The sequence below is a fragment of the Sus scrofa genome, chromosome 8 (genome assembly GCF_000003025.6).
Source record: "Sus scrofa isolate TJ Tabasco breed Duroc chromosome 8, Sscrofa11.1, whole genome shotgun sequence".
Taxonomy (NCBI): Eukaryota; Metazoa; Chordata; class Mammalia; order Artiodactyla; family Suidae; genus Sus; species Sus scrofa.
Window position 1 is genome coordinate 1,232,370 of NC_010450.4, and position 22,473 is coordinate 1,254,842.

General features: G+C 56.9%; 1 protein-coding gene across 5 annotated transcripts in view; it reads right to left on the bottom strand.

Moving 5' to 3' along the window:
* ZFYVE28 (zinc finger FYVE-type containing 28) overlaps positions 1-22,473 on the bottom strand; it is an 87,522-nt gene that overhangs the window by 6,953 nt on the left and 58,096 nt on the right. For 3 of the 5 annotated variants that reach the window (XM_021100929.1, XM_021100926.1, XM_021100930.1), the window contains 2 exons: positions 17,931-18,032; positions 11,683-12,927 (listed from right to left, as the gene is read on the bottom strand). In XM_021100929.1, coding sequence (XP_020956588.1) covers positions 11,683-12,927; positions 17,931-18,032 — 1,347 coding nt within the window. Of the gene's footprint in view, positions 1-7,643; positions 8,918-9,947; positions 11,228-11,682; positions 12,928-17,930; positions 18,033-22,473 lie in introns of those variants that run through there. The other 2 variants (XM_021100931.1, XM_021100932.1) reach the window with 2 other exon arrangements.

Sequence of the window (22,473 nt, forward strand, 5' to 3'; positions counted from 1 at the left end):
TCTAACGACCAGGGTCTTTACAGGGGACAGAAGAGGAGCCTCAGACAGGCGGGGGCCAGGCGGCGGCGAGGACCCCAGCAGAGAGCGGGGGTGATGCGGCCACAAGCCGGGGACGCTGCAGAGCCTCGGGACTGGCTGTGGCCTTCGGACTGTGAGGGAACAGATGTTGGTTGTTTTAAGCCCCCGTCTGCGGCGCTTTCACCGAGACACGGTCTCTGGGGTCCCCGCTCCTTCCCGGCCCGCCCCAGGCCGGACTGCTCCCAGCAGGGGCCGCGGAGCCTGCACCAGGTCCCGCTTGCGCAGCTCCGGGGGTGGCTACTGACCCTCCAGGTCTTAAATCGTTTCTCTTTCACCTTCACCTTCACTTCATCCTCCTTTCTGGGATATTCCCTCCTTTTTCTTTTCTTTGAATTTTCCCTCTGACATTTTCGCTGCCAGGTTTTTAACTTCCTGCTCTCTCTGCTGTTTCATGGATGCAAAACCTTTTCTCCCTGGAGAAGCATCATCGCTTTCAGAGGGGCCCTCGCTGGCGTGCACGGCCTGTTTTCCCTTTTCTGCAGGAAGCTGGTTTTTCCGCACCACGCCTGCTCTCCAGTGCCTGGGTCCCTATCTCCGAGGCCCGGCGCAGCTGCCTGGTGGGGGTGCAGGAGCAGGCACCCTCCCGTTGCTGCCAGTAACTTCACAGAGCGGCTTCGGCCTCATCACCGTGAGGCCAGCTGGCTCCCCAGCCTGGGGTCCGGGGCCGCCACGCACCCGAGACTCCGCCCTGTGCAGCCGTGGACGTGACGGCAGCTTCAGGGCCATAGCCGGCCTGACCAAGGCAGGTGAGCAGCCCCAGCCCCGTGGATGTGGACGACTCCCACACTGTGTTACACGTGCACATGCACACACGCAGCTGCCGGAGGTCTTGCTTAGGGCCCCTCCCTTGTGTAAACCCACCAGGAAGCCTGGAGATGCGATGCACCTGAGAACTCAGTGCAGGGTGGAGGGGGGACCCGGGGGGGCCCAGCCAGGCGTCACGGGTTCCCCTCCCTCAGTTGAGGGGAGGTGCACAGGTGTGCATTTTGCTGGCATCTGCTAGTGATGCCAACCTTCGCTTATGAATACTGACTATTTCAGCGAACAGGGAGGTGTGATGGGAGGCTGCGGGGGGAGGCTGGGCTTGCTGTCCCGCTCGGCCACTCTGGGGGATCCACAGCTCCTCCCAGACTGCTGGGCTTCCCAAGACAAAGCCCCTGGCTGCCCCCGTCCTGGGAGCTGAGTGAAGAAAGAGGATGCGATGTCACAGCCCAGGGTGCCCACGTCCAACGATACCCCAGTCTCAAGTCACAGCCGCACCCAAAAGATTCGCAAGCAGGGCCCGGGCAGCATACGGCGTGCTCCCAGCAGCACCACTCACAGGAGCCAAAGGGTGGGAACAACCAAGCGCCCACCACCACCTGGATGGATGAAATGTGGCCCATCCGTACGATGCAATAGTCTTCAGTTTTCAAAAGGCTAAAATTCTTTCAGAATTGTATTGTCTGCTACAGAATTGTATTGCCTGCTACAATATGGATGAAGCTTAAAGACACTGCGCCAAGTGAAATAAACTGATCAAAAAAAGGACAAATACTGTACGGCTCCACTTACGTGAGGTCCCCGGAGGAGTCAAATCCTCAGAGACAGAAAGCAGAACAGGGGTTGCCAGGGGTTGGGGGGGGTTGATGGGGACAGAGTTTCCGTCTGGGATGATGAGAAAGCTCTGGAAACAAACACTGGGGATGGTTACACAACATTGCAAATGTGCATAATGGCACTGAATTGCACACTTAAATACGGCTAAAGCGGTAAATTTTACGTTACATGTATTTTGCTAAAATCAAAAGGTTGGGGGAAAAAAGATTTAGGGCCGGGGGAGCAGAAGAAAAGGAAATAAAAGGTCGAAGAGGCAGAGTTCCCGCTGTGATGCAACAGGAGTGATGGATTGAATTTAACAAAGCAGCAGGGACTGGGGGTTAAGGATCTGGCATTGCTGCAGCTGCTCCATTGGTCACAACTGCGGTTCAGATCTGATCCCTGGCCCAGGAACTCCAAAACGCCACGAGGCAGCCAGAAAAAAAGAGAGAAAAAGAAGTATAAAAAAATAATAACAATAGGGAGTTCCCGTCGTGGCTCAGTGGTTAACGAATCCGACTAAGAACCATGAGGTTTTGGGTTCAATCCCTGGCCTTGCTCAGCGGGTTAAGAATCCGGCGTTGCCGTGAGCTGTGGTGTAGGTCGCAGATGTGGCTCGGATCTGATGTTGCTGTGGCTCTGGTGTAGGCTGGCAGCTGTAGCTCCAATTAGACCTCTAGCTGGGGAACCTCCATGTGCTGCGGTGCAGCCCTAAAAAGCAAAAAAAAAAAAAAAAAAAAAAAAAAAAAAAAGATTTAAATATTTACAAAAACAAAAATTCCATGGTGGCACAATGGGTTGAGGACTCGGTGTTGTCACTGCTGTGTGGTGCAGGTTCCCTGGCCTAGGAATTTCCATATGCCAAGGGCACAGCCAAAAAACCAAAAAAAACAAAGAATTATATATATATATATACATACATATATTCAGCCATATATATATGACCGAATCACTCTGCTGTACACCTGAAACCAACACAACATTGTAAATCAACTCGACTCCAATGTAGAACAAGAATTAAATTAAAAAGGAATGTGTGAGTGTTTTTCCTGCACTCATCTAGCAAATTCACATTCAAGAAATAGCTCAACCTCAATAGCCATCAACAGTGGGCCGCATCAGTAAGTTAGGTCACAGTCGCACAATTTCCACGAGAGATAGTTAATGACGCCGACATGCTAAAAGATGACCTAGAAAGGGGGCACTTTGAACGTTAGCGCTTCCATGTGTTCACAGACGGGACAGTGGGAGGCACTGTTGGGGAAAAGTGCTAACAGCCCATGTATTTGCGTAGCAGGACGCTGGGCGAGCTGCTGTTTTCCCAAGCGTCTTCTAGGATCAAGGAGCACTGCTGCGACAGAAGAACAAGGGCACCGAGGAGGACAGGAAGCGTCCACAGCGGGTGGCACGGAGCGTTTCCAGGCGGAGGGAGGGCGGCTCGGGAAGGGGTGCTCTGGGCTCAGCTCTGCAGCCCAGCCCCCCAGGTGAAGCCCCGCGGGCTGGCGAGCCTCTGGACTAGGAGCCGCTGCTGGCAACTGCTTGCTGGTGAGAAGCCGGGGGAAGGGCTCTGAAGTCCGCCGTGCACACTGCGCCCTGAGTGGGCCGTGACCTCTTCCAGAGCCTGAGGCTGGCCAGCAGGTGGTGGGTGGACCAGGTCACAAACTGCAGTCAGCCCCCATCCCTCTCCTGCTGCTCGGCAGAGTGGAGCAGGTGTGTGTGCCTGTGTGTGTGTGTGCGCGTGCCTGGGTACGTGTGTGTGCCCGCGCTGACACGTGTTGGGCGGGACGGATGGGAAGAGAGCCAGAGTCTCCATAAAGAGACTGCTTCCAGGCAGAAAACTCAGTAAGTGCTCCCCTGGGAAGCCCTGCCAGGCTGGGAAGCGCCACGGATGAAAGAACAGAATGCCGGGGGCTGGAGCCTGGGATAGCACTGGGGCCTGAGCTTGCAGCCTGTCTGGGTCAGCCTGCCCCCTAGGGGCAGGTGGGTGGGCATTGTTCGGGCACCCAGAGCCCCAGGAACCCTGCCAGGGCTCCCTTCTGGAAGGATCCAGTGGGCAGCTGCTACACAAACACGGTGAAGCCGTGAAAGAACCCCCAGGGATGAGCCTGACCATGTGTGGCCCCGGAGAGCCCAGTCCAGTGGGGCAGCCACGTGCATGAGCAAGACATAGCTGAGAAGCAACTGGTATCCATCAGGTCCACCCCGCATGGTGAGGGCAGGACCAATGAGGCTGAGATGTGGCTGGAATGCAAGATGCGGCAGGAAAGGCAGCTGGCAGAGGGTGAGGCCGGAGCATGGGGGGCAACTCCTCCCCCCACCGAGGAGTCTGAACTGTCACCTGTCACGTCTACCCAATCACTCCACATTAAATCCGATGTTCACCTGGATGTCAAAAATCCAGCCCCTTCTGTGACCGGCGCCCAACTGGATTCAGTTCCTGTCACGCTCTCTTTTACAAAAGGCAGCAAAATTCCTGGCAACGACCCACTTTGGTTTGAAACACTAGGAAGTGCCATTTTTTCTAGTAAGAAAACACAATTCGACTCTTAAACAGTTACGTCAGGAGTTCCCATCGTGGCTCAGCAGAAACGAATCTGACTAGCATCCCCCAGCCTCACTCAGGGGGGTGGGGATCCAGGGTTGCCGTGAGCCATGGGGTAGGTCACAGACGCAGCTTGAATCCCGAGATGCTGTGCTGCATCATAGGCCAGCAGCGGTCGCTCCAACCTGACCCCTAGCCTGGGAACCTCTGCGGCCCTAAAAAGACAAAACCAAAAACCAGTTACATCAACACCAACGTTTCATCCAGCCCGTGTCTTTGACCACGAAGGCAGGGCACGGCCGCGAAGCAAACTTTCCAAAGTGCATTCTCGAAAGGCACCCTTGACAAGCATCTGACTCCACTGTTGGAGGAGGAAAAAAATGGCCTTTTGATAGAAAAAGAAAAGGACTCCGTCACCTTGAAGTTCTGGGAATCTGTGAAATAAGAAACAACTCAACTTGGAAAAACTAATAGCATCACACGGTGTCTCTTGCTACAACATCGCACGGATGAACCTGGGAGCCTTTGAAATCCTTTGTAAGGACCTAATTAGGAGGAAACCACAGGCTATTGAGAGGAACCCTGGGGCTCCAGAGGCAAGGCCTGAGTGCGCGTGGATGTGGGGAAACTGGAAGTTCAGAATTTGCACAACCACACACCACTTCTTCTTCTTTCCTTTTGGGTCACCCAGCGGCATGTGGGGCTCCCAGGCCAGGGATCAGAGCGGAGCTGCTGTTGCAGCCTGAGCCGCAGCTGTGGGAACACCAGATCCTTTAACCTATTGCGTGGGCCAGGGAGTGAACCTTCATCCTGGCTGCAGGGACGCCACTGATCCCGTGGTGCCAGAGCAGGAACGCCCGCATACCACTTCTAATGAGCCGGCTAGGGCCCTGCTAGCTCCTCCTTGCAAAAGGCATCCATCCATCCACCCTGTCACTCATGTAGCATCCATCCTTCCATCCACCCGCCCACCCATCCACCCCTTCCTCTCAATCATTCATGTATCCGTCTACCCAGCCATCTCTCCATCCATCCACCCATCCACCCATCCACCCACTCAGCCATCCGTCCACCCGCCATCCTAGCATGGTGAGGATATAGCAGCCTCTCCAAATTCCTATGTTGATGTGCCAACTCCCAGTGCCCCAGAATGTGGCCTTATTTGGAAACAGGGTGGAGGTCCCGTCGTGGCGCAGTGATTAACGAATCCGACTAGAAACCATGAGATTTTGGGTTCGATCCCTGGCCTTGCTCAGTGGGTTAAGGATCTGGCGTTGCCGTGAGCTGTGGTGTAGGTTGCAGACGCGGCTCAGATCCTATGTTGCTATGGCTCTGGCGTAGCTCCATTTAGACCCCTAGCCTGGGAATCTCCATATGCCATGGGAGCAGCCCTAGAAAAGGCAAAAAGAAAAAAAAAAAAGAAAGAAAGAAAGAAATAGGGTCACTGAAGATGTAATTACTTAGAACGAGGTATTAGGCTGGGTCCTAATCAATGTGACTGGTGTCCTTCTGAAAAAGGGAAGTCTGGACACAGACACGCCCATCAGGAGAGTGACCCGTGACGAAAGAGACAGAGATGGGGTGAAGCATCCACAAGCCGGGGGGCACAAGCGCTGGGGAAGGAGCCGGGGCAGCAGCTCCTCAGAGCCTCAGGGAACCACCCTGCTGACCCTGGATCTGGGACTTCAGCCTCCAGAACTGAGACAAGCAATTTCTGTGGCTTATCCCCTCATCTTGGTACTTTGTCACAGCAGCCCTGCCAACTAGCGCAAAGGGGGCGGCCCAGGGCTGAGGGCCCAGGCTGCCCAGAGGCGGTCAGCACAAGCACCTCTGGGCAGCAGGCACACGAATTGCTGGTGAACGGACCAGATCTTCCTGCTTCCCTTCCTTCCAGCCATTTGCAAAGTCTTTTTTCTTGGGTTTAAATCAAGACAACTCCCACGCCAGCACAACGCCCCCTTGAACTGAGCATTGGCCCGGCGTGGGAGATGCAATAAATCCCGCTCCCGGACGAGAGCGCCCGCAGACTGTCCCTGCTACTATGGCACACGGCTCAGGGGCCCAGAGGGAACAAGAGAATGGGCACTGCCCAGGGAACAACAGAATGAGAATCCACCTGGCAGGGCTGCAGAAATGCCCACAGCTCCATCGGAACACAGCCTGGCCCACACCTGGAGACTCTGAGCAGCGAACCCAGCTCGCCACGCCAGACACCTGCCCAGGGACACTGTGGGGTGATGAGTAGGTGCTGTCAGAAGCCACCAAGTGTGTGGTAATTTGCTACGCAGCACTGCTGACAAATACAACTGGGCAGATATTATAACTGACCAAGCGGAGGCTGGCACCCTGAGTCGGGGCTGAGAGCAAGATGAAAGCAGGCGGGTGCAGAGAACACGGCCCTGGCAGTACGTTCAGGGCCAGCCCCTGTCCCGGGCAGTGCCCAGGTCCTGCGGGGCAGCGGGAGGAAGGGTGGCCCACACTCTCTGCCAGCTTGTGGCCCCAGAAGAGCCGTCCAGTGGACAGTAAGTGATGGGTCACCCATGGCGGGGTCACCCACACCCACTGCACAGTACAGACACCGCAGGGTACTGCAGGGTGGGGCCAGTCTCAGAGGCGCCCCCACTGCTGACCACCAGCAGGCGCAGGACCCTCAGTGGCTACCGCACAGCTAAATACAGGGAAGGGGGGGGGACGGCAGGGTGACTCCACCCCCGAGGGCCTCGTCCCAGGAAGTCATCGCAGAGGCAGACACAGACTCAGGAGGGAGAAGGGCCCCAGGGCAAATCGGCGAGGATAGAACGTGAGAAGGGGAAACGTGCAACAGATCCGCTCAAGTCCCAGGGACAGAGTAAAATTCCACAAAAAGTGGGTCGGATGAATTTTGCGGATGAATGATCATCAAATCATAATCATTGAAAAAATAAAACTGCTCTCGGATTTGGAATGGTTTTTATTTCCGTCTTTTACTCTTTTTCGTTTTAAGTTTCTACAGTGAATGGGGACCACAGGTATAATCTAAAGAAAGAGGCAGTGCTCTTCTTTCAGGAAGGCAGGAGGCTGGAAAGACAATTTAGCAAAATGTCCGCAGAAAGGACAAAGCTAGACCTGGACAGGATGAGGTTCCGCCTTCCAGACGAGGGAGCCATCCTGCTGGCCTCGAGCTATGGAAGGTTCCAGATGATGAGGGGCGTCTAGACAGGGAAGAGCAAGCTTTTTAAAAAATGCTAACTTTCCCAAGAAAGGTTAATCTTCGAGCACCGAAAAGGTAAGGAAGAAAGCAGTAAAAAGAAAACAGCTGCAGTTCCCGACGTGGCTCAGCAGAACCGACTCTGATTAGGATCCATGAGGACGCAGGTTCGATCCCTGGCCTCACTCAGTGGGTTATGGATCCTGCATTGCTGTGACCTGTGGTGTAGGTCGCAGATGAGGCTCGGATCTGGCGTTGCTGTGACTGTGGTGTAGGCCGGTGGCTACAGCTCCAATCAACCCCTGGCCTGGGGACCTCCATATGATGCAAGTGTGGCCCTAAAAAGACAAACAAAAACAAAAACAAAACCCAGCTGAAGGACACCTGGCCCCAGAACATCCTGCCCGGGACTCCGCAGGGCTGGAGCGAGCTGGTATGCAGTGGGGGCTTCTCCCAAATGGGTGGATCCGGGACCCAACCCCCGCAGCTCTTCCCTCCCCAGAGGCCAAGTGCTGCTGAGCGGGAGGATATGCCCCGGGCGTGAGTCCTCCGGGAACTTGGCCCTGCGAGCAGACTCGAGGTCTCAGCGCAGGATGCCCCCTTCATAGCCCCGGCTGGAAGGTGGCACAGAGGTCCAAGGCTGCGCCTGTCGGAGTCACACTCGGGGCAGGGCGGGGCCTGCTGTCACTCCTCCACGCCTAACATGGAAGGGCCGCAGGGCACCTGCTGGACAGGTGGGCCTCCCAGGCAAATGAGGATGACAGCTTGTCATGTGAGCAGTGACCGAGCCTGACGTCGCCGGGCAGACTGCTCTCAGTGGTGGAAGGTCAAAGGCAACCACGGCCCTTCCAGGCACCTCCAGCTCAGGGGAGTGCCACCCCCTCCGGGGCTCCATCTCTCTGTCCGCCAGAGGGGGGACAGTCACCTGCCTCCGACACGAGCCTGGCCAGGCTCACAGAACTCCACACACAGACAGGACCGCCAACCAACACAGGAATCGGTGAACCTCTGCCTGTGTGAGCCTCGTCTTCGGTGTCTTGTTTCCACAGCGCTGCGTGTTAGATCACGTCCCGCGAGGTCGGCCGCCTCTGCCTTGTTCCTGGCATCCGTCCACACCGTGCTCAGCCACCCAGGAACCCGCGTGCGACCTGAATGAATGATGCTCTGGGTGTCTGCGCTGCCCGCGGAGGGCACGGGCGCCATCTGCTGACCTGATTCCCAGCTGCTCCTGGCACAGCGCTGGGCCCCGGGCACCGCTGTCCAAGGTGCTGGCCCCACGGCACCAGCGCCCCGATCACTGGCCACATTCTTCCTTCCTCAGACCCGCTGCACCTTCTGGAAATGCTTCCCTGGATGGCAGAAGCGAGTCCAAGACCTCTGTTGAGGCTCCTGCCTCTTCTCAGCTCAGCTTCGGCATTTGGGCGAAGCCAGCGGAGGCCTGGGAAGCTGGCAGCATGACACGAGCAGTGACCACGTGGCATGTCAGGAAGCAGGAGGGCATTCCAGACAGAGCAGGTGCCCACTGGCTGGCACTTGGACATAGAGCAAGAAAAGAGGGGCAGGTCAAAAAACCCAAAAAGAGGGAGTTCCCGTCGTGGCGCAGTGGTTAACAAATCCGACGAGGAACCATGAGGTTGCTGGTTCGATCCCTGCCCTTGCTCGGTGGGTTAACGATCCGTCGTTGCCGTGAGCTGTGGTGTAGGTTGCAGACGCGGCTCGGATCCTGAGTTGCTGTGGCTCTGGCGTAGGCTGGTGGCTCCAGCTCCGATTCGACCCCTAGCCTGGGAACCTCCATATGCCGCAGGAGCAGCCCAAGAAATGGCAAAAAGACAAAAAAAAAAAAAAAAACAAAACAAAAAAGACATGGATCCCGTCGAGGAATCTGTGACGGCTTCCCATCGGCCTCATAGAAAGCCGATCCACTTACCCATCGACTCCAGGCCATCGAGTCAGAGGCCCCGCGGAGGACGCCGCCCTCAGGTTGTGGACAGTAAGTCACTCCACTGGACGTGAGGGTGCTGGGCTCGCTCTGAAAAAACGGCCTCCTCAAAAAGGCAGTTCACTGAGCCCGCCTGTAAGAGCAAGACGGGAAACAGCCCAAAGCCCAGTGGCAGGACCCGACTGCGGGGCAGGGCGGCCACACGGCGGGGTCACATGTGGCCGAAAGTGACAGTGGGGACATGACAGGCCTCAAGCTAGAAGGTCAGGAAAGCAAAAGGCAGAAAAGAGTGTTCGTAGGATGAGGCCTCTGCCAAAGAACAAGAAGGGGACGCGTGTGTGTGTCTGTGTGTGATCTGTGCGTGTGTAGACATCCGTGCTTTTATTTTTTATTTTATTTATTTTTTGAGGACCACACCTGCAGTATATGGAGGTTCCTAGGTTAGGGGTCCAATTGGAGCTGCTGGCCTTCACCACAGCGACAGCCACACCAGATCCGAGACGCATCTGTGACCTATACCAAAGCTCGAGGCAACGCTGGATCCTTAACCCATTGAGCGAGGGCAGGGATCGAACCTGCATCCTCATGGATGCTAGTCGGATTCATTACCGCCGAGCCACAATGGGAACTCCATTGCTTTTATTTTTAAATTGAAGGGCAAACTATAAAAAAATTTCAAAGCTCGTACTTTAAAGGAGGGGGAATAAGGCCAAGGGACAGATTTTTCTGGGTGTGTCTTTTTTTTTCTTTCTGGCATCAAACCTGTGCTACCATGACTATGCTGGATCCTTAACCTGATGCACCACAGGGGGACTCGTCTGGGTACATCTTATTTTGTATATTTGGCTGGGAACCATGCACATATTCACAAAATTATATTAAATGCAAATGCAAATCTCTATACATCTCACTCTAAGTGGAACAAACGACCTGCTGTGGGTAAACGTGGGGGCATGACCTCGAAGACAGAATGATTGCAAGTGAGTTGAAAGCAGTCACTTGGCAGTGTGTTCCAGTGGGATATGCGCACAGGTCAAAGGACTGTTTAAAAAACTCTTAGACGACGCGTATGGAGGACGTGGAAAAACTAGAACCTCGCCCATGATCAGGAGCAGAACCTGCCCGGGCAGCTCCTTGAACGCTAAACGCAGAGGAGCCCTGTGCTGCACGAGCTCCCCTCCTCGGCAGATGCAGGAGGAACCGGAAACTCGCGGCCACACAGAGACTGGAACGCGGTGTTCGCAGCAGCATCACTCGTGGGAGCCAAAGAGGAGAAGCCACACACGTGGCACCGACAGATGGACACGACGCGGTCCATCCATGGAGCGTGGAGCGGAACGCGGCTCGGGCACAGAGAGGAAGCCTGAGACCCGCATGAACTGAGGCGCGCCTTCAACATGGGACGGCCACCTAACGAAGTCAGACGCTAAAGGTCCCCTGAGGAGCGAGTCCATTGACAGGAAATGTCCAGAAAAGGCAAGACGGAGCCAGAAAGCAGACTAGCGGTTGCCAGGGGCCGGGGGCTGGCGGCAGAGCCCACACAGGAGCAGCAGCCGCAGAGCAGGGAAGCACGCGGCTGGGAGGCCTGGCCACACGCTGCTCCAGGAAGACCAGGTGCCCTGAGGCCCCCTCCTCCGGTGTGAAGCCCCGCCCCCGCCCCCCCACCACCCCTCTGAGCACAGTCCCATGGCTGCGGGGGGGGGGCCTTGTCCAGCTGAGCCCCCCCTCCGTCCCCTCACTTCCTTTTGGACACTGAAGTCAGGATGGGGCTGCAGGCAGGGCTCTGCAGGTGGGAGAGCACGGCGACCAGCCGTATGAACCCGGGGCTGGCCTGGCACCTCCTTTCGGATGTCCAGACAGGTGGGCATGTGGCCGCGCTGGTTAGTGCTGGCTGAACTGCTTCCTTCAGGATAAACCCAGCGTGTGGAGCAAGGGAAGGAAGAACGGCCTCGATTCAGAGAGGTGTAGGTGCCAGGGTCCTGCCAAGCTCCCGCCCGCCTTTCCTGCTCAGAGGCCTGAGGATGGGGGAGGACCCACGAAATGGGGGTAGGGGTGGGGGGAGCACTGCCCGAGGGTGGTCTTGATCCCACCACGGCCCCGGTGCTGCACGCTGGCGCTGACGGTCTGTGCAGCCAGGTGGGTGCCAGGCCCTGGCCACGCCCAGTCCACAGATGCCAATCACACCCTGGTCATGAAAAGAGTGAGCCGAGGGCCTGGCGCTGTGCCCACTCACCAGAAAGGCACCTGTTACACCAGCAACAGGGCAGCCAGGCCCCTGGGGACACTGCTCAGTTGTGTGCAGGCCTGACAAGCTGCTAACGACTGGAGGGTGACTACAGTGGCCCTAACCCATCTTACCTGGGGACCAGCAGGCGCTGAGGCTGCTCCTCGGCTGCCCCTCCAGGCCGCCTCTCCTCCGTGGGCTGACTGGCGCCATCGCCCCCTCCGGGCAGCCCGTCTGCGGCATCCCCCGGGGGCCCTGAGGTGTGTGTCAGGCACTTGTTGGGAGTAGGGGCTTTGGGCTCCTGCAGGCCAGGGGCGTCTTCGGAGGGCAAGGCCTCCAGGGCGGGCCCCGCCTCTGGCAGTCCGGGAGCTGCGCCCTTGGCACTGGCCTTGGCCAAGCCAACGTGGGAGGAGCTGATGACGCTGCCAGAGCCACACTTGCCCCGCAGACTCTCCGCAGCGTCCTCCCTGCCGCCCCCGCAGCCCCCGCAGCACACGCAGGAGTTGAGGAGGCAGTCGGCAGCCGTGGCGCTCAGTTTGTGGGGGCCACCGTCCGTCCCCTCTGCCGCCGGCTCCGACGGGGAGAAGCCGTCCCCGGGGACCTCTGCGCTGGCGAGGGTGGAGTCCAAGGAGGCAGGCGACTTGGGATTGAAGATGACCGTGGCTGAGAGCTTCATGCCCCCGGTCCGGTGGGCGATCAGCTCAGCCGTCTCGGCAGCGTCCGAACTCACCTCCCAGCCGTCGAGGTGCGGCCGGGAGTCCAGGCAGCTGCAGGAGTTGGGGCCCCCTGCCCGCGCCCCGTCGCCCTCGACGTTGTTGTTGTCGTTCCCGCCCCCCTTGCCCGCGTCAGCAGGTGTGCTGGCGCCCCGCTCCCTGCTCTCCCCGCCTGGCCCTCTCTCCTGGGGGTCAGCGCTGGCACTGCCCGCCTGCCCAGACGGGCTGCCCCGGGCCTCGGCCGCCCCTCCCACGTCATCCATGAAAAACACCCTGCCCTCCTCGTCGTCACTGCCCTGCGGCAGCCGGGCGCTGCCTGGGGACGCCGGCCCTGGACTGCCCGTGGCGCCCAGCCTGTGCGCAGGGGACTGGGTGGCACTGGGTGGGGACAGGAGCGAGGACATCTCGTCGCCGGCTTTGTGCACCAGGCGGCTGAGCTGCTCCAGCTCCTGGTCGTCGTACTGCATGGAGCAGGCCAGCTCCGCCTCCGAGTTCTTGGGCTTGTCCGCCAGCAGCTCCTCTGGGGCCAGGGGTTCGGGAAAGGCGGGTGCCAGGGCAGGCGGCACCTGGGCGTCTGCCCGGATGGGGAACTCCACCTCCTGGGAAATACAGAGGTTCCGTTCCAGCGTGTGAAGCTCCTCTTCGGTCAGGGTCTGCAGCAAATCCCTATAAGGGTCAAGACAGAGAACAGGGGTGTGTGTGGACAAGGCCCCCAGAGCCCCCAGCAGAGAAGCCGCCGGGCGGCCGCCACCTGCAACTAACCTCAAGGCGCACGCCCCCTCCACTGCAAAAAGAGGTGGGGTCTCCGAGGCTCCATCGGGACAACAGCCACTTGGCATGGCTGACTGTGATTCTAGGGTGGGCTTGTCCGTAGAAATGAGATTCTGAAACCTCTTGCTCATAACAAGCCCTGGTTCTTTTTTTTTTTTTTTTTTGGTCTTTTTGCCTTTTTTTTTTAGGGCCACGCCTGTGGCATATGGAAGTTCCCAGGCCAGGGGTCGAACCAGAGCTGTAGCCACAGGCCTACGCCCCAGCCACAGCAACGCGGGATCCTTAACCCACTGAGCGAGGCCAGGGATTGAACCTGCATCCTCATGGATGCTAGTCCGGTTTGTTAACCACTGAGCCATGACAGGAGCTCCAAGCCCTGGTCCTCAGGGACATGATAGCTGCACTCATATAAAGTTTTAGGAGTGAAAAAAACATGCCTTTTACATATAGATTTTCATTCTTTGGTTCAACATGTATCACTGAGCACCATCTGTGTGCCAGGGATCGAACCCATGTCATGGCAGTGACTTGAGCCACAGCAGTGACAATGCCAAGTCCTTAGCCCAGTGAGTCACCAGGGAACTCTCATCTTAACCATTTTTAAGTGACAGCTCAGTGCTATCAAATGCATTCACATGGTTGTGCAGCCATCACTATCCCCACCCCACGACACCTTCATCCTATAAATCTAAAGTTCTGGGCCCATTAGGAGCTTCCACTGTGGCTCAGTGGTTAACAAACCCGACTAGGAACCACGAGGTTTTGGGTTCGATCCTTGGCCTTGCTTAGTGGGTTAAAGATCCGGCGTTGCCGTGAGCCATGGGGTAGGCTGACAGCTACAGCTCTGATTCCACCATTAGCCTGGGAACTTCCATATGCCACAGGTGCAGCCCTAAAAAGATAAAAGACAAAAAATAAATAAAATAAAATTCTATATCCATTAAACCCTAACTCTTCCCCTCCCTCCAGCCCCGACAACCACCACTACCCTTTCTGTCTCCACGCTTTTGACTATTCTAAGTGTAACTGGACTCACACATCGCATTTTCGTGACTGGCTTATTTCATTTAGTATGACCTCAAAGTGCGTCCGTGTCGCATCTGTCAAAATGTCCTTCCTTTTTAAGGCTGAATAATACCCATGGCTTGGCTGGACCACACTTTGCTTATCAATTCATCTATCAGCCGATGCTTCCACCTCTCAGCTCCTGTGAATGGTGCTGCTACGAACATAAGTGTGCAAGTATCTCTTCAGGAAGCTGCTTTCAATTCCTCGGGGTGTAAACCCAGAAAAGGAACTGCCAGATCATACGGTAGTTCTATTTTAATTTCTTCCTTTCTTTTTTTTTTTTGCTTTTCAGGGCCGCACCCGCACCCACAGCACATGGAGGTTCCCAGGCTAGGGGTCCAATCAGAGCTGTAGTCTCCAGCCTACGCCAGAGCCACAGCAATGTGGGATCCGAGCCGCGTCTGCGACCCACACCACAGCTCACGGCAACGCCGGATCCTCAACCCACTGAGCAAGGCCAGGGATCGACCCGCAACCTCATGGTTCCCAGTCGGGTTCGTTGACCACTGTGCCCCGACGGGAGCTCCCATCCCCTTTTTTCGAGGCAGCCGTCCTCGGGGTGTGCGGTGGCCTCAGGAGGCGGAACTGCCTTTCCCTGGCGCCGTGATCTTGAGCTCCTTCCTCTTCCGGGGCTTCTTGGCCATTCGAGTAACTGCTCTGGAGAAACGTCTGCTCAAGGCTTTGACCCGTTTGAACCAGGTTGTTTGATTTTTTTATTGTTGGGTCTTAGGAATTCTCTGTATATTCTGGATATTAACCCCCTTATCAGATATATGATATGCAAGTATTTTCTCCCACTCTATGGGCTGCCTTTTTATTCTCTTGACAGTGTCTCTTTTTTTTGCTTTTTTTTTTTTGGTCTTTTTAGGGCGGCACCTGCTGCATATGGAGGTTCCCAGGCTAGGGGTCGAATCGGAGCCGTAGCCACCGGCCTACGCCAGAGCCACAGCAACGCGGGATCCGAGCCACATCTGCGACCCACACCACAGCTCCCGGCAACGCCGGATCCTTGCCTCACTGAGCGAGGCCGGGGATGGAACCCGAGTCCTCATGGATGCTGGTCGGCTTTGTTAACCTCTGAGCTACGATGGGAATTTCTATTGACAGTGTCTTTTGATGCACAAAATTTTGAAATTTTCACAAAGTCCAATTTGTCTATTCTTTCTTTGGTTATCTGTGCCTTTGACACACCCAAGGAACCATCACCAAATGCAATGTCATGAAGCTTTTGTCCGCTTTTTTTTTTTTTTCTTCAAAGGGAACTCCTGTGCTATGTTTTCTTATAAGTTTTGTAGTTTTAGCTCTTAAACTTAGGTCCTTGATGCATTTTGAGTTAATTTTTTTTTTCCTTTTTTAGGGCTGCACCTGCAGCATATGTAGTTCCCAGGCTAGGGGTCGAATTGGAGTTGTAGCTGCCGGCCTGCACCACAGCCACAGCAACGCAGGACCCAAGCCTCGACCTACACCACAGTTCATAGCAAGCCAGATCCTTAACCCACTGAGCGAGGCCCAGGATCGAACCCTCATCCTCACGGATTCTAGTCAGATTTGTTAACCACTAGGCCATGACGGGAACTCCCTGAGTTAATTTTTGTATATGGTGTGAGGTAAGGGTCCAGGTTCATCATGTGTGCATATGTGCGTATCTTTGATCAGATTAAGCAAATTCTCTTCTATTCCTAGTTGGCTGAGAGATATTGTCATCATAAAATAGGTATTAATTGTTCAAACTTTTTCTGTAACTTTCAAAAGGCTTTGGTTTTCCTTCCTTTAAAAAATTAATATAGCAGGACGCTGATGTCATTTTCGGGTGTCAAACTGTGCTGCGCAACTTAAGCCCCACAGACACGGCAGCGTTGTTCCACAGCGCCCGTGTTCGCTCACGCTAACCACACCGGGCTCCCGGGTCTTCCTGTTCTCCCACAGTGCCATCTGAGAGTTCTTCCCCTTGGCAGAAGCATCCCAGTGACTTTTTCTTCAAGTGCAGCCTGCTGATAACAGAGGCCTTTCCTTAGTGTTTCTGACGAATCCATCATCTCGCCTTCATTTTTGGAAGAGATCTTTGCCAGGTATAAAATTCTGATTGGCAGCTATTTTCTCTCAGGACTTTAAATATACTCATTTCATTGTCTTCCAGTGTTTTGAGGACATACGGTCAATTTTACATTCTTTCCAAAGTAACGTGTCCTTTTTCCCAGCTGCGTTTGTGGTTTTTCTTTGTTTTCAGCAGTGCCACACCCAGATGTGCCTGCAGTTTTCTCGAAGCCTCCTGATCTGTGGGCAGAGACTTTTCTTCAACTTTGGAAAACTCCTGGCCATTATTTCTTTGACTGCAGTTTCTGTCTGTTTTCTCTATTCCTTCCGATTCCAACTGGGTAGTCAGACTCTAGAGCATATGCCTCATATGCCTCATGCTCTGGACTCTTTCCGTGTCTGCGTCCCTGGCATCTGGCGCTCCCCTCCCCCCACGGGATCCTGCACCATCCACCATCTCTCCTCTCCTGCAGGATGCCCTCCAGGTCCAGGGCCACGTCCCGACACACCTGGCTGACTGGGCCTGGGCGTGAGGGGACCTGCCAGCAGCCATCTCTCAGATGAACTGCAGCCTGGCCAACTGCTGGCCTGCCCACCCTGAGCCTGCTGACCATCCAGGGGTCCCTGCTGGGTCACGCCTCACTGTCTGGGATCACATTCGCTCCCGAGGGGGCAGAGGGCAGCTTGGAGCAGGCGTCTGTGCTCTGTGGCTCCCCAAAAGGACAGGCTCCAGCTGGGGAAAGCCACCTGGGCAGCGAAGTCCCACCAGACCCAGGAAACGTGTGGCAGGGCCCACGGGGTCAGCCCTGGACAGACAGCCTGGGAAGGGGGCTTCCCGGAGGCCAGAGATTGTGGTGGGAAAGGTATTAGCATCCGAGACCACCAGGCCAGGAGGCACTCAGAGGACACGCAGCTGCAGCCTCCCGCTGCCCATCCCCACGGGAGGCCACAGCTGGGTCCTGTCGGCTCACAGAGGCCACAGCGGTGGCTCCACACAATTCGAAGTGAGCTTTCTCGGGGGAGGGGTGCTGGCGGGAGGGCCAGTTGCTGAAGGCCCAGGGGGGCCCTCAGGGCACAGCACAGCACCCATGCCAGCCACCACCAGACGCACAGGGCAGCACAGATGGTGTCAATGCCACCAGGGACAGCTGGGGGCTCAGGATAAGCCTCCACACTGGAGGGGGGTGCTGGTCACTCAAGAGAACTGAGCACCCCCTGCACTTTGACTAGTGCAGCCCTGGGCCTCAGCCCCAGGCCAGAGGCAGGGGGCAGCTGGCCCTTGCAGGCCATGTGGCCCTGATCCTCCACGCCACCCGGGTTCATGGCCTCTCCTGTAAGATGGGCCCCATCTGCTCACGGGGCCACAGAGAAGCTTCTGTGAGGAAAGCCCAGGGGGGCCTGGTGTCCAGGCCAACAGCCAGGCAGCCGCAGTCTCATGAGAGGAGGCCTGCGTGAGGGTCTCACTGCTCCCAGCCAGGATCAGAGAACCTGTCTGTGGGGACGGAAGGCTGTGGGCGTAGAGGGAGCTCCAAACACCGTCAGCCAGCAGCCAGAGGTGGAGACCTCGCTGCCAGGACCAGCGGCTGGGGTGGACGCCAACTTGGCTAAAAGGTAGAGACTCAGCTTCCTGCAGAGCCCGAGGTTCAGCGCCCTGTCCACCCGGGAGGCGTTGGTGGAACGCAGAGCAGACAGCTTCGTCCAGAGAGGCCGCTGCCGACCCAGGGGACTGGTGACCGAAGGAGAGGGCCCGGGGGGCAGACGCCGCCCTCCCCTCCCTCAATCCCTCCCCTTCCTACCTTATTTTCCGCAGCAACGTGTGGAAAGGCCGGAACAGCTCAGACATGTCCTCCGCCTTGCGGTCCAGGTTCAGGGGTCCGTCTGCGTAGACCACGAGGCCACTGCATTCAAGACAAAAGCCAGCCTGAGCCAGACCTTACCCTCGACGGGCGTGCTGTCAGCGCCTCAAGCGCTTCCCTCTGCCTTCAGGAAAACGCAGTGAAGAGCATTACCCAGATTTTCTCCTCTTTTGGAGTTGAGTTTCTTATGTGTGTTTAAAATAACATGTAAAACAATCAAACAACTATACGTGCGCACCTCACTGGGCCATGAGGTCTGCTCCTAAAATCCTCCTCCTCCAAGATGGAAAAGCGGGATGTGTGTTTAAACACAGCACGTGGGAGTTCCCGTCGTGGCGCAGTGGTTAACGAATCCGACTAGGAACCATGAGGTTGCGGGTTCAGTCCCTGCCCCTGCTCAGTGGGTTAAGGATCCGGCGTTGCCGTGAGCTGTGGTGTAGGTTGCAGACACGGCTCGGATCCCGCGTTGCTGTGGCTCTGGCGTAGGCCAGTGGCTACAGCTCCGATTCGACCCCTAGCCTGGGAAACTCCATATGCCACGGGAGTGGCCCAAAGAAATAGCAAAAAAAAAAAAAAAGACAAAAAATAAACACAGCACGCGAGCAGAGGTCTGTGAGAACTGCCCCTGAAGCCACGCACCCCAAAAAGGGAAACAGAAGTCGGGGGTGAGGACTTCTCGCTGTGGCTCAGCGGTAACGAAACCGTCCAGTATCCATGAGGATGTGGGTTCGATCCCTGGCCTCGCTCAGTGGGTTAAGGATCCGGCGTTGCCGTGAGCTGTGGTGTGGGTCGCAGATGCGGCTCGGATCCCGAGTTGCTGTGGCTGTGGTATAGGCCGGCAGCTGCAGCTCTGATTTGACCCTTAGCCTGGGAACTTCCATGTGCTTCTGGGGCGGCCATAAAAAACGAAAAGAAAAAAAAAAAAAGTGGGAGTTGAGGCCCAGGTCCAGCCCAGGGACGAGGGCACCCTCTGCCTCGCTGGCCCTCTCCCAGCGTGGAGCCTACAGCGTGTCCTTCCAGCCGCCCTCACCCCACCCACACGCCCCAAGTCTGGTGCCGCCCTGAGACTCCCTAGCTCACACTGGCCACAGCCTCTCCAGGCTCCTCTGGCCCAGGCTGTGAATATTACAGCCCATGCTCCCTCCCCGTGAGGCCGCCCCCAACGAACCTGCTCTGTCCTCACCCCCCCTCCGCCATGCTATCTCCAAGCCCCCTTCCCTTCTCGGCCCTCTGGCCCACACTCGGTCACCCTTCAAGACAGGGGCCACCTCCTGCAGCCTGCCAGGCGGGAGAGCCCCTCCCGCGGGCACCCCGATTTTGCACGCAGTGCCATGCATGCCATCCCCCCCACCTCCGGAACCCCCTGCAAGCATGCATCCCACCCATCTCTCCGGAACAGGACCCCTCTCTGGGGCCTCTTGCTGGCTCTCCTAGGACCAGGCTGCTCAGGCCTGGTCCCTCTCGGGGGCCCAGAGCCCATCCGCCCACGAGCACGGCCCCTGTCCCCTCACTGCCTCACTGAGTGCAGGCGGGGCCTCGAGGGCTCGTCCGTGAGAAAGAGGAGCGGCCTGCACGGCTCGCTGTGGACGCCAGGATCTTATCTCTGGGATGGAGGTCCAGTGGTTCACCCGGCCTGGAGTCCACGTCAGGAAAACACCCAGTTCAGTGAGAAAAACTGATCAACCAAGTTGAATGAAGGGACTGCTTTTCCCTAAAAAAGGTTGGCTTCATGTGCAAAGAGTCAAAAGTCCCAGGAAAAACACGAGCTAGGGCGTTCCCGCGGCGGTGCTGTGGATTGGTGGCCTCGCTGCAGCACCAGGGCTGGCGTGGCACGTGGGTTAAGGATCCAGCAGCACTGCTGCAGCTGCAGCGTAGGGCACAGCTGTGGCTCAGATCTGACCCCTGGCCCGGGAACTCCATATGCCACAGGGCGGCCCAAAACAAAACAAAACAAAACACGGGCTGTACCACCTCCTGGGGCACGCCTGGCTGTGCCCAGCAGCCTCTGGACCTGCAAAGCGGCTGGCCTCACCCTGGGCAGCAGGAGAGGGGCAGGGGCTGCCGGCCAGGCCTCCATTCCTTCTGATCCGTCTTATGGATCTTTCACAAGCTGCTGGTTGTGGTTAAATCAACCCCATCCGGGACAATTTCCTAAGACAGAACCTCAACTGAGTGGGCAAATCCGGTGGTCCTGGCACAAAGGCCGGGTGAAAGAGGGCAGAACAAAGGCAGGTTTGGGGACTCCCTGCCTCGGCTTCCTGGCAATCTGCGGCAAAAGGGGTAGGGAGGGGCCCCTCTTCTCTCCTGGTGCTGGGGAAACGTGGGTACCCCCACTGAGAGAGAAGGGCCTCCTGCCCAGCATGGCCCCATGGAGCTGGGAGCCTCAGAAGAATCCATTCACTAGGGAGTTCTGGGCGCAGACCCCTAGGCCGCTGTGCCCACCCCTCTCAGGTCCCAAGGACGAGGACGTCCCTGCGGCTTTGTCTGTGTGTCCGGCAGTGCTTCTGTGTGCCGGCACACTCAGGGTCCCCTTCACTCGCCACCTCCAGGGATGGCCGCCGAGCACCAGGACGGGCAGAGAGAAGGCCGGGGGACGGCCACGTTTCCTGTGTCCTCAAGACCAGACACCCTTGAGGACAAGGGTGAGAGTGGGCTTTGTGCAGGACACCTGTTCAGAGTCCAGCTGGCTGAGGTGCTGATGCACCAGGCGGGGGCGGGGAGAAGGGCGAACCAAGCCTGGGAAGCGGCCATCAGAGGAAGCGGCCTCGGCCCCACCGGGCTGGTGATCTGGGCCCCTGGCCAGCACAGCCTGCACAGCCGTGACCACAGGACAGCACCCGCAGCAGAGCCTGGCAGGCAGGTGGCTGGACCTGGAGGAACCTTGGCATACATGGGGGACAGCCAGGGGACAGCCCACGTCCTGCCCACGTCCAGGTGAGCAGCAGGGCGCAGGCAGGCCAGCCCCACTCTCATTCCTCAGGCGTCTTTCACTTTCCTGATAAAGTCCTTTGATGCACATGTTTTCAATTTTGATAAAGTCCAATTTATTTTTTTTTAACTTGTTGCTCATGACTTTTGGTGTCAAATCTAAGAATCCACTGTCAACGCTCAGAAGATGATTTACCTCCTGTGTTGGTCAGAGCTCTCCAGAGAAACAACCAACACACAAACACACGGCTGCACAGAGGGAACGCACTTAACGCCGCTGTGCACACTCAGGGGGAAAACGGTCACTTTTATGTGGCGCCTCTTTGTTTTTTAGGGCTGCACCTATGGCACATAGAAGTTTCCAGGCTCGGGGTTGAATCGGAGCTGCAGCTGCCGGCCTACGCCACAGTCACAGCAACACCAGATCCTTAACCCACTGAGCGAGGCCAGGGATTGAACCTGCGTCCTCTTGGATGCGAGTCAGATTCGTTTCCGTGGAGCCATGACGGGAAATCCTGGGTATTGTTTTTAATCAATCCCTTGATTCTGGATACACACCACCCCCATCAACTTTTAGTATTAAAAGTGAAACTTCGGGTAAAAGCTTTATAAACACATATTTGTGCCTTGGCAGGTCAACACCACAAAATTCTGCAAAAAGTCACCATGCCACCCCCTGCCAGGCACTGCGGACAGGTGAGCGAGGGAAGGTGTCCCTGCCCCTGGCACTTACAGGCCAGTGGGCACACAGGAGTCACACACACCCCACCCCCAGGAAGCGCCCCAGAGAAGCGGGGTTATGGGGTAGAGGCGACGGCCCAGGGGAAGCGGTGTCTTTCCAGTCATAACACTGTCCTCTGCAAAGTGACAAAAACCAGTGAACTGTACACTTTAAACGGGTGAGTCATACGGTGTGTGAATTACATCTCAATAACACAGTTTAAAAATAATCACTTTTGGAGTTCCTGCTGTGGCACAGTGGGGTGGGAGTCTGACTGTCATGGCTCAGGTCTCTGTAAAGATGAGGGTTCGATCCTGGGCCGGTACAGTGGGTTAAGGGAGCTGGCGTTGCCAGAGCTGTGGCGTGGGTCGAAGCTGTGGCTCAGGTTCAATCCCTGGCCTGAGAACTTCCATGTGCCGCAGCTACGGCCACTTTTCTAAAAAATAAAAATAAATAAAAATACACATGTGAACACCCTTTGAGGGAGGTGGTGAGTGCCAGGGAGGGGCAGGGCTGCAGGTGCAGCAAGGAGAGAAGGCGGGAGGGGACCCTCAGCCGGGGAGGGCCTGGCAGGGGGCACTGCCCACACTCGCTGGAGCCATGGGAAGGCCCCAGCCCTTGGCCGCCACAGAGCAGGTGGGCCAGGGGACTGGAGGGGACCTTCGGTGGCCTGGAGGAAGGCCTCTCTGGGCTTCGAGAAGGTTTTGTGGGTGGAGTCACAGGACTTCCTGAGGGATGGGTACAGGTGGGGGGAGGAGCTGGGAGGAAGGTGGGGGTGCCCCACCTTGAGAGGGGGTTCCTAGGGGAGTCGGGGGAGCAGGGCCAGGGCTCAGT